The sequence below is a fragment of the Diceros bicornis genome, chromosome 34 (genome assembly GCF_020826845.1).
Source record: "Diceros bicornis minor isolate mBicDic1 chromosome 34, mDicBic1.mat.cur, whole genome shotgun sequence".
NCBI lineage: Eukaryota > Metazoa > Chordata > Mammalia > Perissodactyla > Rhinocerotidae > Diceros > Diceros bicornis.
This window is the reverse complement of record NC_080773.1, coordinates 6,482,920-6,497,733: the sequence shown is the minus strand read 5'-3', so window position 1 is coordinate 6,497,733 and position 14,814 is coordinate 6,482,920. Positions and strand designations below refer to the sequence as shown.

Genomic DNA, 14,814 nt, shown 5'->3' with positions numbered 1-14,814 from the left:
ACTGAAACACAAAATGAGATGATGAAAATAAGTCCAAACTCATATTTAATCACAATAAATGTGCGTGACTTGTTAACAAATCAGAGGTGGCACTTATAATAAGAGAAATGGAAACTACTCTAAGATACTATTTCTCACATGCAGACTGAAAAAAATCTAAAAACTTGGAATACTCTCTGCTGGTGAGGCTGTGGGCAAATCAACACAGTCTCCTAGATTCCTGGTGGGACTAAGAATGATACGGCACCTACGGACAGGAACCTGGCAATGTATAATAAAATCAGCCTTCGATCCAGAAATCCTTTTTCCAGGACTCTATCTAGGAGACGGATCACCACAAATACAAAATAATATATACTGTATATTTCCACATATACTGACATGAGAAAAAAGAAATCTTGACTACTACCTCACATCATTAATTTGAAATGGATCATAGAACAAAATGTAAAAATCAAAAGTAGAAAACATACGGAAAGCAAACATTTCTTAGACTGGACACAAAATCATAAAAGAAAAAAATTGATAACCTGGATTTAATCAAAATTAAAAGCATTTGCTCTTAGAAATATACCATTAAGAAAATGAAAGACAAGCCACAGACTGGGAGAAAAGTCATTCATGATACAAATATGTGACAAATAACTTGTATCCAGGACATATTTAAAAACTCTCAAAGCTTATAATAACAACAAAATCCAATTTTTAAAAAATGGCAAATATCTGAACAGGAAAGAAAACAAACTGTCAATAAGCACAGGAAAACATGTGAAACATCATAAGTAATTAGGAAAAAAATTTTCAATCCAGAAGTCGATCCTTGCCAATGCCCCCGAGAGTATCACAGGGTAGAACACTCCAGAGGCATTTTCAGGCATACACACTGAGAAAATTTACCTCCCACGTGCCCTTTCCTTGAGAAGTAACTTGAGGGTGTGCTCTAGCCAAACAAGTAAACAAGGAAGATGCCATCAGGGGATCCAGCACGCAGGCTGCAGCTCAATAGAGGAGTGAAGAGAAACCCCAGCGTTGAAAGGGAAAGAATGGGGCTGGCCCGGTGGCGCAAGCAGTTAAGTGTGCATGCTCTGCTGCGGCGGCCCGGGGTTCGCCGGTTCGGATCCTGGGCGCGCACCAATGCACTGCTTGGCAAGCCATGCTGTGGCGGCATCCCATATAAAGCGGAGGAAGATGGGCACGGATGTTAGCCCAGGGCCAGTCTTCCTCAGCAAAAAAAGAGGAGGATTGGCAGATGTTAGCCCAGGGCTGATCTCCTCACAAAAAAAAAGAAAGGGAAAGAATGACAAGAAGCAGCTTCTGTTGTAGGAAGATCGGACAGTATCACGGTTAGATGGCACACACACCAGACTGTGTGAAGTTCAGAAAATCTTGAGTATTGAACCCAAGTCACCCATAACTTTTGGAGAAATAAATGAAATAAGGGTAGGGAAAAATGTTTCTGTCCTTAACACCACCAAAGTAAAGACAGCCAAGGCAGAGCCAGCATTTAATCAAGGAGAGCAAAGACTCCAACCAAGGCTGAACTGTTAACATCCCACTGCAGAGTGAGAAAAAGAGCACATGCAAGGCAAGTAAACACTCATTAGATGCAGAAGCACTTGAGGGGAAGGGCTGGGGGAAGGTGGGGAAGACCCTGGATTGAGCATCAGAAACAGAGCTGGCCCACTGAGGACGGCGTCTGGACACTGCTGACCTGCTGCTTCTCACGCTGACTCGTGAAGTCAGAATTGTGTAGTTTACAAACCATGTCTGTAAGGACATACGTCCGACAGAAGGACGTACCAAGAAAAAAGAATAAAGGGGAATGTTAGAGACATGGTACCACAGATGCTTCTGCTCTCAGCCAAGATGAAGTCACAGGGACTGAAAACATCCTCTGAAACTGAAACAAGTAGAAAAACAGACAAAATACATGAAACAACACGTTTCAGATATTGGATATCAGACAGTGCAGGACAATGGTCCCTAAGAAATGGGGAAGAACTTAGATGAGTACTATGATTGCCCCAGCTTACCACCTGGACAGAGCTTCCAGGATGCAGGGAGGGGGGACCCAGACAGAGCCCGGCAGTCCCCCTGAATCAAGGACACAGACATGGGAGTCCAAAAAGGCCAAGGTGGCTAGAACCCAAAACAGGAAAGAGCAGCAAGGCGAGTGAGTTCTGGAGATCTACAGTGCAGTTCTAATGTCCATTCAGTCCAACCTCTACAGCAGTGGGCAGCAAACTACCTCTACACAGGGTCAGACAGAATCCTGTTTGCTTTGTGGGCCAGATGGTCTCTGTTGCAACTACTCAACTCTGTCATTGTAGCATGAAAGCAGCCACAGACAAAATGTAGACAAATTAGCATGGGTGTGTTCAATAAACTTTTGTGGACAATGAAATTTGAATTTCATATAATTTTTATATGTCACAAAATATTACTCTTTTGATTTTTTTTAACCATTTAGAAATGGAAAAAACATCTTTAGCTTACGGGTTCTACAAAAACAGGTGACAGGTCAGATTTGGCCCATGGGCTATAGTTTACTAACTCCTAGTCTCAGATAATAGAACCCCTAATTATTAGCTGGGCATCTAGCAATCCAAAACAAGGGCAACATCTCCCAGACCTTCCTCTCCCACTAGCATGGGTACATGAAGAAGTTCTGGTCAAAGAAATGGGAGCAGAAGCATTGTGTGTAACCTCTGCATCAGGCCTCCCCTTTTTCTTTCCCTCAACTCACTGGACAGACTGGAGACAAAGTGATAAATCATTGTGGAACATGAGTATGGCAGCAAAACCCTAAGGATGGCAGTACCAACAAGACAGAAAGGGCCTGGACCCCTGAGGACCTACCTGCACTTTTAGGACATGTTGGAGAATTAAACTTCTTCCTTGTTTCAAAAAGAGGAGTGGGGAGGGAGAGAGGGAAAGAGAGAGAGAGAGAGAATTAACTGTTTAATCCAAAATGATGATATATTGTGGGATTTATAACATGTAGAATTAAAACATATGACAACAAGAGAACAAAGGTGGGGAGAGAGAAAATGGAAGGACACTGTTGTAAAAGTTCTGACATTATGCATGATGTGGCCTGACATTACTTAAAGGCAGAATATGATGAGTAAAGATGTATACTATAAACCCTAGAGCAACCACTAAGAGTACAAAACAAAATGTTATAGCTAATAAGCTAACGAGGGACATAAGATAGAAGCATAAAAGGTACTTAATCCAAAAGAAGTCAGAAAAATAGGGAAAAGGGAACAAAGAACAGTTGGGACAAATAGAAAACTAATAGTAAGATGGTATTTTTAAACCCAACAACATCAATAAGTTACATTAAATATAAATTACTTAAACAATCCAATTAAAATGCAGAGACTGACAGACTAGACTAAAAGTGCAAGACCCAATGTACACTGCCTACAAGAAAGCCCCTTGAAATATAAAGAGACAAATAGGTTAAAAGTAAAAGGACAGAAAAGGACATAGTATACTAACATTAATCAAAAGAAATCTGCAGTGGCTACACTAAAATCAGACAAAGTAGACTTTAGATCAAAGAATAACACCTGAGATAAAGCGGGTCACTTAATGACACAGAGATCAATTCATCAAGAGGATATAAAAATTGTAACTATGTATCTAAATAACAGAGCTTCAAAATACATGAAGCAAAAACTGACAGAACTGAAAAGAGAAATAAAACAATTACATGGTTGGAGATTTTAACACCTCTCTCAATAGTTGATAGAACACTTGACAGAAAGCCAATAAAGACGGAGAAGACATGAATGAATCTATCAACCAATGTGACCTAAATGACATTTATAAGATACTCTACCCAACAACAGCAGAATACATATTCTTCCCAAGTACACACAGAACATTTTCCAAGAGAGACCATATTCTGGGTCATAATATAAGTCTCAACAAATTTTAAAAAAGTCAGATCATACAGATATAGGATACCAAACTGAGAATCTGCAACAATTAAATGAGTCAATCAAGACAGACAACATAAGTAGAAAAAAGAAAAGCAACTAGAATTTTCCAAGAAGAAATAAATGCTGTAATCTTCTATTTCCAATCTTACATTTAAAAACTCAACTTAACTTCCAGTTTTGGTTCTGGCACGTAAGGAGGTTGGAATTCACCACTCTATTGTAACAAGTAAAAAGCCAATCAAATGGAAAATCAACAACCTTTCTTAGATCTGACAGAAAAATGAGGTCACAAGGCAAACCACTTCTCCCAGAATTGGAGAGACAGACAGGCAGACACAGAGAATCACAAGTGACCTGAGCAGAAAGCTCCATGGGAACCAGAACTGGAGCAGGAGCATCTGAACTGTAACTGACAGATGGCTGGAGGCTCAGTGCTGAAAAGTGAGTTAAAAACTGCAGCCCCCCCCACCCCCAACTTTTGTGAATTTTACCTCCTGGAACTCCACCAGGGTTTCACAGTGAAGATCATATAAAAATTCCCTTAGGCTTCTAGCAGGGGGAGAGGAAAAATAACCATCTGAAATATGGCAGGACATCTGTTCTTCACAAGGCCTGCCTTCAGGACAAACAAACCAGAGCCTAAACTACTGAGGTTTTATCAAAAACTAACTACCCTGGGGGAAGGGAAATACCCAACTCTACTCCCTCTAGCCATCTTGTCCCACCTAAGGGAGGAGAAGTGGAGGACTGAAAAGCACATGTGAAGGTCACAGCCCAGGGGCACAGGCTCAGGAAAAGACTGAGATTAATCACAGCACTGTAGAACCCCACCCCTCCCCCTATAGTTTACCACCATATCACTAAAAGCCTACTTACCAGAGTTCCTTTCACTCAGTATTTCATGCCGGGCTTTCAAGAAAAAAATTACAAGGCATATGTAAAGGGAAAAGACACAGTTTGAAGAGACAAGGGAAGCATCAGAACCAGTCTGAGATATGCAGGGATGCTGGAATTACCAGACCAGGAATTTAAAACAACTACGATTAATATGCTAATGGCTCTAATGGAAAAAGTAAACAAAATGCAAGAACAGATGGGTCACATAAGCAGAGAGATGGAAATTCTAAGAAAGAAACAAGAAGAAATGCTAGAGATCAAAAACACTATAACAGAAATGAAGAAAGTCTTTAATGGGCTTAGCAGTAGACTGCACTCAGCTGTGGTAAGAGTCTCTGAGCTTGAGGATACGTGCATTAGAGAAGGAATATGTGAAGGTAAATTAAAACTTTTTCTCTTCTTAAACTGATCTAACAGTAACAGTCTGTTCAAAATAATAGCAACAACATATTTGATTTTTACCCTTATGTGTGTGTGTGTGCGTGTGTGTGTACATACATATGCCTACCTATGCTCATGTATAAGTGAAATGAATGACAACAATGATACAAGGGACAGGAGGGAGGAATTAGGAATATTTTGTTATTATAAGGTGTTTGCGCTACCTGTGAAGTGGTATAATGCTATTTGAAAGTGGACTTGGATTGGTTTTGAATATTGCAAACTATAAGGCAACTATTAAAAAAGTGAAAAAAGTATAACTGATATGTTAAGAAAGGAAAGAAAACAGAATTATATAACATGCTCAACTAAAACCACAAATGACAGACAAAGAGTGAAAGACAAAAATGAGAACAAAAAACAAGAGCAATGAATAGGACAGTAACAAATATGACAAATATTAATCCAACTATATCAATAATCACTTTAAATGGCAATGGTCTAAATACGCCAAATAAAAGACAGAGATCGTCAGAGTGGATAAAAAAACAAGACCCAACTATATACTGTCTAAAAGAAACCCACTTTAAAGATAAAGACACATATAGATTAAAAGAAAATGGAGCAAGATATACCATGCTAACACTAATCAAAGAAAGCTGAAGTAGCTATATTAATTTCAGACACAGCCGACTCCAGAACAAGGGAAATTCAGAACAAGGATAGAGGCATTACATAATGATAAAGGAGTCAACTCTCCAAGAAAACATTACAGTTCTCAATGTGCATATGCCTAACAAGAGAGCATCAAAATATGTGAGGCAAAAAGTGACAGAGCTGCAAGGAGAAATAGCTAAGTCCTCTATTATAGTTGGAGACTTCAACTTCCCTCCATAACAAAGGAACAGATGCACCAGGCCGAAAATCAATAAGAATATAGCTGAATTCAACAGCACCATCAACCAACTGAATATGATTGATATCTACAGATTACTTCATCCAGCATCAGAATACACCTTGTTCTCAAGCTCAAATGGAACATACTCAAAGACAGACCACATTCTGGACCATAAAACACACCTTAACAAATTTAAAAGAACAGAAATTATACAATGCATGCTCTCAGACCGCAATGGAATTAAACTAAGTCAATAACAAAAAGATAGCTGGAAAATCCCAAAATACTTGGAGACTAAACAACACACTTCTAAGTAATACATGGATCAAGAATAAATCTCAAGAGAAATTTTTAAATATTTTGAATTAAACGAAAATAAAAATAAAACATCAAAATTTGTGGACTGCAGTGAAAGCAGTGCTTATAGAGCAATTTATACCATTAAATGGGCAAATTAGAAAAGAAGAAAGATCTAAAATCAATAATATAGCTTCCACCTTAGAAAACTAGAAAAAGAAGAGTAATTAAATCTAAACCAAACAGAAGAAAAGAAACAATAAAAATTAGAGCAAAAATCAATGAAATTGAAAACAGAAGAACAATCAAGAAAATCAATAAAAGCAAAAGCTGGTTGTCTGCTCGAGCTGCCATAACAAAATACTATAACCTGGCGGCTTAAACAACAGAAATTTATTTTCTCACAGTTCTGGAGGCTGGGAAGTCCCAGATCAAGGTGCCAGCTTATTTAGTTCCTGGTGAGAGCTATCTCCCCGGCTGCAGATAGCTGCATTCTTGCATATCCTCACATGGCAGAGAGAGCGCTCTGGTATCTTTTCCACCAGCCCTATTGGATGGTGGACCTCATTTAAGACCTCATTTAACCTAATTAGCTCTTAAGACTCTATCTCCAAATACAGTCACACTGGTGGTTAGGGCTTCAACATATGAATTTGGGGGGCACACATAGCATGGTTCTTTGAAAAGATCAGTAAAAGCAGTAAGCCTCTAGCCAGGCTAAGAAAAACAAAGGTGACACAAATTACTAATAACAGAAATAAAAGGAGAGACATAACTACAGATCACATAAACATTAAAAGGATAATAAAGGAACACTATGAACAACTCTATCCCCACAAATTTTATAACCTAGATGAAATGGACCAATTCTATGAAAGACACAAACTGCCAAAACTCACACAAGAAGAAACAGACAATCAGAATAGGCCTATATCTACTACAGAAATTGAATCAATAATAATCTTCAAAAACATAAAGCATCAAGCCTGTTGGTGAATTCTACCAAACATTTAAGGAAGAAACCATACCAATTCTCTACAATCTCTTCCAGAAGACGGAAGTAGAAGAAATACTTTCTAACTCATTCTATGAGGCCAGTATTACTGTAATACCAAAACAAGAGAAAAACATTACAAGAAAAGAAAACTACGACCAATATCTCTCATGAACACAGATGCAGAAATCCTCAACAAAATATTAGCAAACTGAATCCAAAAATGTATAAAAAGAACTGTAAATCATGAACAAGTGGGATTTATTCCAGGTATGCAAGGCTGGTTCAACATTAGAAAGTCAATAAATGTAATTCATCACATTAATAATTTAAAGAAAAAAAATCACATGATCATATCAATAGATATAAAAAAAAGCATCTGACAAAATCCAACAACCATTCATGATAAAAACACTCAACCAGCTAGGAACACAGGAAAATTTCCTCAAATGGATAAAGTATATCTACAAAAATCTACAGCTAAAAGCACACTTAACGATGAGAAACTGGAAGCTTTCCTGCTAAGATCAGGTACAAGGCAAAGATGTCTCCTCTCACCACTCCTTTTCAACACTGTACTGGAAATCCTAGGAATGCAATAAGACAAGAAAAGGAAAGAAAAGGTACAGATTGGGAAGGAAGAAATAAAACTGTCTTTGTTCGCAGATGACATGATCACTGAAGTAGAAAGTCTGAAAAGAGCTGACAAAACACTCCTGAAACTAATAAGCAATTATATCAAGGTAGCTGGATACAAGGTTAATATACAAAATCAATTGCTTTCCTAGATAACAGCAATGAACAAGTGGAATTTGAAATGAAAAACACAACATCATTTACATTAGCACTCTCCGAGATGAAATACTGGAGTATAAATTTAACAAAATATGAAGAAAACTACAAAACTCTGATGAACAAAATCAAAGAAGAACTAAATATATGGAGAGATATTCCATGTTCATGGTTAGGAAGACTCAATATTGTCAACATGTTAGTTCTTCCCAATTTGATCTATAGACTCAATGCAATTCCAATCAAAATCCCAGAAAGTTATTTTGTGGGTACTGACAACCTGATTTTAAAGTTTATAAGGAGAGGCAAAAAATCCAGAATAACCAACACAATATTGAAAGAGAAGAACAAAGTTGGAGGACTGATACTACCCAACTTTTAAGACTTAGTATAAAGCTCCAGTAATCAAGACAGTGTGGTTTTGGCAAAAGAATAGACAAATAGATCAATGAAACAGAAAACGAAGTCCAGAAATAAACCCACATAAATATAGTCAGCTGATCTTTGACAAAGGTTAAAAGGCAATACAATGGAGAAAACATAGTCTTTTTAACAAATGGTGCTGGAACAACTAGACACCCACATGCAAAAAAAAAAAATCAATCTAGACATAGACCTCCGATTCTTCAGAAAAATTAACTCACAATGGATCACAGACCTAAATGTAAAATAAAAATTTATAAAACACCTAGAGAATAACATGGGAGAAGATATAGATTATCTTGGGTGTGGTGATGACTTTTTAGATACAACACCAAAGGCATGATCCATGAAAGAAAAAACTGATGAGATGGACTTCACTAACATTAAAAACTGTTCTATGAAAGACACTGTCAAGGGAATGAGAAGACAAGCCATGGAGAGACAAAGACTGGGAGAAAATTTTTGCAAAACTCGTATCTGATAAAGAACTGTCAACCAAAGTAGACAAAGAACACTCAAAACTCAACAATAAGAAAACAAACAACCCAACTAAAAAATTAGGCAAAAAGTCAGACACCTCACCAAAACAGACATACAGATGGCAAATAAGCACATGAAAAGATGCCCTACATCATATATCACCAGGGCAATGCAAATTAAAACAACAATGACATACCACTACACACCTATTAGGATGGTCAAAATAAAGAATACTGACAACACCAGATGCTAGCGAGGATGTGGAGCAACAGCAGCTCTCAGTTACTGCTGGTGAACATACTCTTACCATATGATCCAGCAATCACACTCCTCGGTACTTACCCAAATATGGTGAAAACATATGTCCACACAAAAACCTGCACACGAATGTTTACAGCAGCTTCATTCATAGTTGCCAAAACTTGAAAGCAACTAAGATATCCTTCAGAATGGATAAACAAACTGGGGTACATCCAAACAACGGAACATTACTCAGTGCTAAAAAGAAATGAGCTATCAAGCCATGAAAAGACATGGAGGAGTCTTAAATGTATACTACTAAGTGAAAGAAACCAATCTGAAAAGGCTACATACTGTATGATTCCAACTATATGACATTCTGGAAAAGGTACAACTTGGAGACAGTAAGAAGATCAGTGCTTGTCAGGGAGTAGGCGTGAAGGAGGGATGAATAGGCAGAACACAGAAAAATTTTAGAGCAGTGAATTTTGAGAGCGATTACAGAATCTACTCTGTATGATTCCGTAATGGTGGATACAGGTCACTACACAACCCATAGAATGTACAACACCAAGAGTGAACCCTAGTGTGAACTATGGACTCCCAGTGATAAGCATGTGTCAACGTAGGTTCATCAGTTGTTCCAGACATTTCACCTGGTGGAAGATATTGATAACGAGGGAGGTCATGCATGTGTGGGGGCAAGGGGTATATGGGAAATCTCTGTACTTTCTGCTCAATTTTGCTATGTACCCACAACTGCTCTAAAAAATAAAGTCTATTTAAAAAAAAAAACTCAGTCTATAGGCAAGAACAGAGAATATTAATTATGGGTGCAGAATAGAATGCAAACAATATAAAGGTACTGATGACAGAGGATGGGAGGAGGAAGAGGAAAAATTGTGCTGTTCATACCCTCATTTTAAAGGTGATCAGTAGAACTAAAGAGTTATAAAATTATAGTGGAAGCTCGTCCCCTTCCCCACAACTCGTCCGAACACTGCTGGGTGGGCAGAGCAAAGGGCCTCAGATCTGCTCTGGTGGGGGAAGGAACCCTGGTGCCTGACAGCCCAAGCAGAGTGAGGTGAGCACATGGCAGTGGAGGAGGGGAGAGGCCTGCAGCAGGTGGCAGAGCCAAGCAGGACAAGGAGGGCGCCTTTGTGAGGGCTGCAGTGGGAGGCTACCCAACATGGGATTATAGGACCACGAGGGGGCAAGTCTGAGCCTAACTGAAAGGAGGAAGCCCCCACAAGGTGGTTGTGTGTGTGTGGGGGGAGGTATCTGCCTGAACTGGGGGCGTGACAGGGTGGGGGTGGTGTCAGAGCATGAGAGGTGTGAGGAGCGCATCCGCACAGAAGGGAGAGGAATGGCCATGAAAGACTGGTTACTTACAAAGCCAAAAAGAGTAGTTACTTACATAGCGGGACCAACCCAATAGTAATTCCAGTAAGGATAATGGGAGGCAGGACTCCCAGTCACAGAAGGGAGTTACACACTTGGAAAGGTAGAAAACTAGAGTAAATCCAGCAGCAAGAGCACAATTGGAAGTACTGGTGTGAACTCCTGGTTTCTCAATACGTAGATCATGGATGTAAAATAGATACAGAGGTAAATTACGTATAGACATGTGCACATACACGTCCACTCAAAGGGCTTGGGAGCAACAACACCCCAAAAGAAATGAACATACCTGCCTCCCAGATCTTGGCTTCAAAATGCCATTCTCCATTAAAGGGAGCCAGGGCAACTTGGAGAAATCAGTCATTTCAGGGTTTCAAATAGGAATTAATTAGCAAATAAAAAGGAATGAGATGTTTAAATTTCATAGTAGCAGCCTACAAAATATTTACAAGGGGAAAAGAGTAACTTTCAGCAGAGAAGCCTGGTAAACACCACCTTAATTAAGCGACCAAAGTGAATTTCATCAGTAATGGGACAAACTGAAATTTTGTGTCACCTGATAAGGTGGAATGAGAACACAGCATCTCTTTTTAAGATACCCCTTTCAAGGATGCATAAGCTGAATCTTATCATGAGAAAAATATCTGCTACAGCTGAGAGACATTCTACAAACTAATTGGTCTATAATCTTCAAAAGTGTCTAGGTCATGCAAGTCAAGGGAAGACTGAGGAACGTTCCAGACTAAGGGAAACTAAAGAGACATGACCGCTAAACGCAACACGGGACGCCGAGCTGCATCTTTCTGCCATAAACGAATGGTTGGGACAAGCGGCAAAACAGAATGGTGTCTGAGGGTTAAATGATCACAATGGATCAATGTTAATTTCCTGATTTTGATGCCTGTATTGTGACTATTCTTGAGAATATTCTTGTTTATAGGAAAAACACACTCAAGTACTGGGGAAAGATAGGGCATTCCAGTCAGTAACTTATTCTCAAACAGTTTAGGAAAAAAGTTCTTTGTAATGCTAACTTTTCTGGAAGTTTGTGATTATTCTAAAATAAAAAATCTTATTGAGGGCCGGCCCCGTGGCTTAGCGGTTAAGTGCGCGCTCCCTGATGCTGGCGGCCCAAGTTCAGATCCCGGGCGCGCACCGATGCACCGCTTCTCCGGCCACGCTGAGGCCGCGTCCCACATACAGCAACTAGAAGGATGTGCAACTATGACATACAACTATCTACTGGGGCTTTGGGGGGAAAATAAATAAATCTTAAAAAAAAAAAAAAAAAATCTTATTGAGAAAGTGAAAGTAAACTCCATGAAAGCAGAGACTCCATTTCCTTCCCTATGAATCCCTAGAACAGTGTCTGACACATAGCAGGTACTTCATGAATATCTAATCAACAAATATATGTGGATTAGGGGCATGAGACCTAATCTGTCACAGGGGTCAAGGTAATGTCTAGAATGGATAAGCCTAGAAATAGTAAAACAATCATTATTTTAAAATTTGGAGATAACTGCCAAAATAAATAGCTAAGGGGAAAAAAAAAAGATTTACTGTCCCCTAGAGGGAACAGCCTGGGGTAAGAAGAGGATGGACAACAGAAAATTACTTCTCATTATAGCCCTTCTGGACTAGCTGTTTAACCAAGGATTATACTTTGATTTGAAAAATAGAAGGCAATTTCAAAGAGAAGTAGCAAAAATTAATTAGACTATAGTTGAAACAGCTTCTCACAATAATTACCAGGAAAAGGAAATCTTTGCTTGGATAAGTAACATCTAATAATTTTGTTTTTTACATGACAATCTTTTGTTTACCATCAACCTTTTCCTTTTAAAAGATACACAGTTCATTCCAACATTGACTGTAATAAGGAAAAGCAGGAAACAATGATCACCCAGCAAGCTGGGGCTACCTAAAAGAATAATGATACATTCATACAATGGAAAGCTGTGTAATGATTAAACACAACACAAATGCCTGGTACTTTTCCTGCTACAATGGAAACAGAAGAAATGCTAACAGAAATAATACATTCCCATCAGTAACAGGGGCTGCTTTCAGCAGGAATTCTCATCTGGGACCCCTGCAGGAGGCATATCACAATATGGGGTTAGGGCCACATGCACCAAAGTCTGCCATGGACCAGGCGCTGTGCCACGCAGAATCTACACGGAAGGCCCGTCTAACCAACTCGACGGCACGGGAACAAGGCCTCCCCAGTTCACAGAGGAAGGAGTGGGACCGACATCTCAACAGTCTCACACCAGAGCCCACATCCTTAAATCCATGTGCACTGGACACATCCAACCTAGAAAGAAGTCCACCCATATATTAAATGAAAAACACTACAGAGAGATATGTATAGTAGGATCCCTGTATCTGTAAAATGAAAATTTTATACACACTCTCACATCTGGAAAACTCTGTAAAGAAAAACTCTAAAATTTTAATAAGTAGGTATTAAAGATGACATCTTTAAAATTTTGATTATCTGTATTTTTCTATGATAAACAACATCGAAGTAACTAAAAATAATTTTCAGTGTAGGGAATAACTTAGTTGACTAAAGCTTTAGTTTAGTTGGGGTTTACTATGGATACATACAAAATATCACACCCATAGGTACACATACACCCAGCATAAGAGTGAAATCGTGGAGGAATGACCTCAGAGGGCGAGCCAAGTATCAGAGAGGCCGGCAGATTTCACCCTCATCCAACAATGTCAATTCATTAAGTGTCTTGGAGATAGGGAATTAAAGACTAAGTATTTCTACCCTCATAAATGCCTCTTATTTTTATGCATCCTCCTGATTAAAATAAAAATCAATCATAAATCCATATGTGTACTGTGAGGAGCCAGCCCTAGAGGTCTAGTGGTTAAGATTCGGCGCTCTCACCATGGCAACCCCCGTTTGTTTCCCAGTCAGGGACCCACACCACCCGTCTGTTGGTTGTCACACTGTGGTGGCTGAATGTTGCTGTGATGCTGAAAGCTATGCCACTGGCATCTCAAATGCCAACACACAAGTTTCAGCAGAGCTTCCAGACTAAGACAGACTAGGAAGAAAGACCTGGCCACCCACTGCCAAAAAAACTGGCCATGAAAACCCTGTGACTAGCAGTGGAGCACTGTCCGCTATAGCACCAGAAGGTGAGAGGATGGCACAAAAAAGACCGGGCAAGGTTCCACTCTGCTTGTACACGGGGTTGCTAGGAGTCGGAAACAACTTGACGGCATTAACAACAATACTTTGAGGACAGATAATCATTATGGATTATTACAGCTCAGTCTCTGGCTGGGCTGGAATAAATCAGTCCTACACATGAACAAGTGCCTGTCGTGTTCTTTACATTATAGTAAAACCCTCTAAGTATGGACTGCAAGGCAAATTATCTGTCAGCATCTACGTCATAAATTGGTTCTATTCAATTAAGGAAAAAAAAAAAAAGAGACGGAATTACCGTAGCCCTTCTAAACAACCCTTATGATCTTTAGACAGTTAAGAGTGTTCTTTTACACTGCCTAGGAGATACAGCAAGCCAGCAGAACTTACCCAGGATTGCAGCAGTTGGCCCCAGGTCACCAACAACACCCTTGGGCCACGGATGCTGGCGAGACTGTGCCAGAAAAGTTAAACCATGTGAATCTGATAGAAAGAAGATATTTCAGGATTAAAGTATGAAATAAAACCCGAAATACAAATGTGAATTCTTTGGTCTACTCCTCCTGCTCTGACTTTTGATGTAAGGGTACGGGAGATGCAACTCGGGGCAGGGGAGCAATGTGGAGGGACTAAAGCAAGCTGAGTGCAGACAGCAACACTTCAAGTGGCTTCCATCGTCCCTGACTGACTCTCTCGTGTTAATAAGAAACTGAGAACAGTTTTTTCCTGGTCTCATAAAAACAAACTGCAGCAGCTTTAGGACCTCAAAACCTGTCCCACACTAAGATTAAAATTAAAATATCAAGTTCAGAGTCCACATCTGTCTCCCCAAGCCTCCACGTGGGGAAAAGTTTGTATGACAAGTTACATCAATACACTA

The 14,814-nt window shown here is 39.4% G+C and overlaps 1 protein-coding gene across 2 annotated transcripts in view; it reads right to left on the bottom strand.

Moving 5' to 3' along the window:
• The window catches only part of TDRD12 (tudor domain containing 12), a 108,695-nt gene that overhangs the window by 52,213 nt on the left and 41,668 nt on the right, over positions 1-14,814 (bottom strand). For both annotated transcript variants that reach the window (XM_058529075.1, XM_058529074.1), the window contains one exon: positions 14,325-14,417. In XM_058529075.1, coding sequence (XP_058385058.1) covers positions 14,325-14,417 — 93 coding nt within the window. The remainder of the gene's footprint in view (positions 1-14,324; positions 14,418-14,814) is intronic.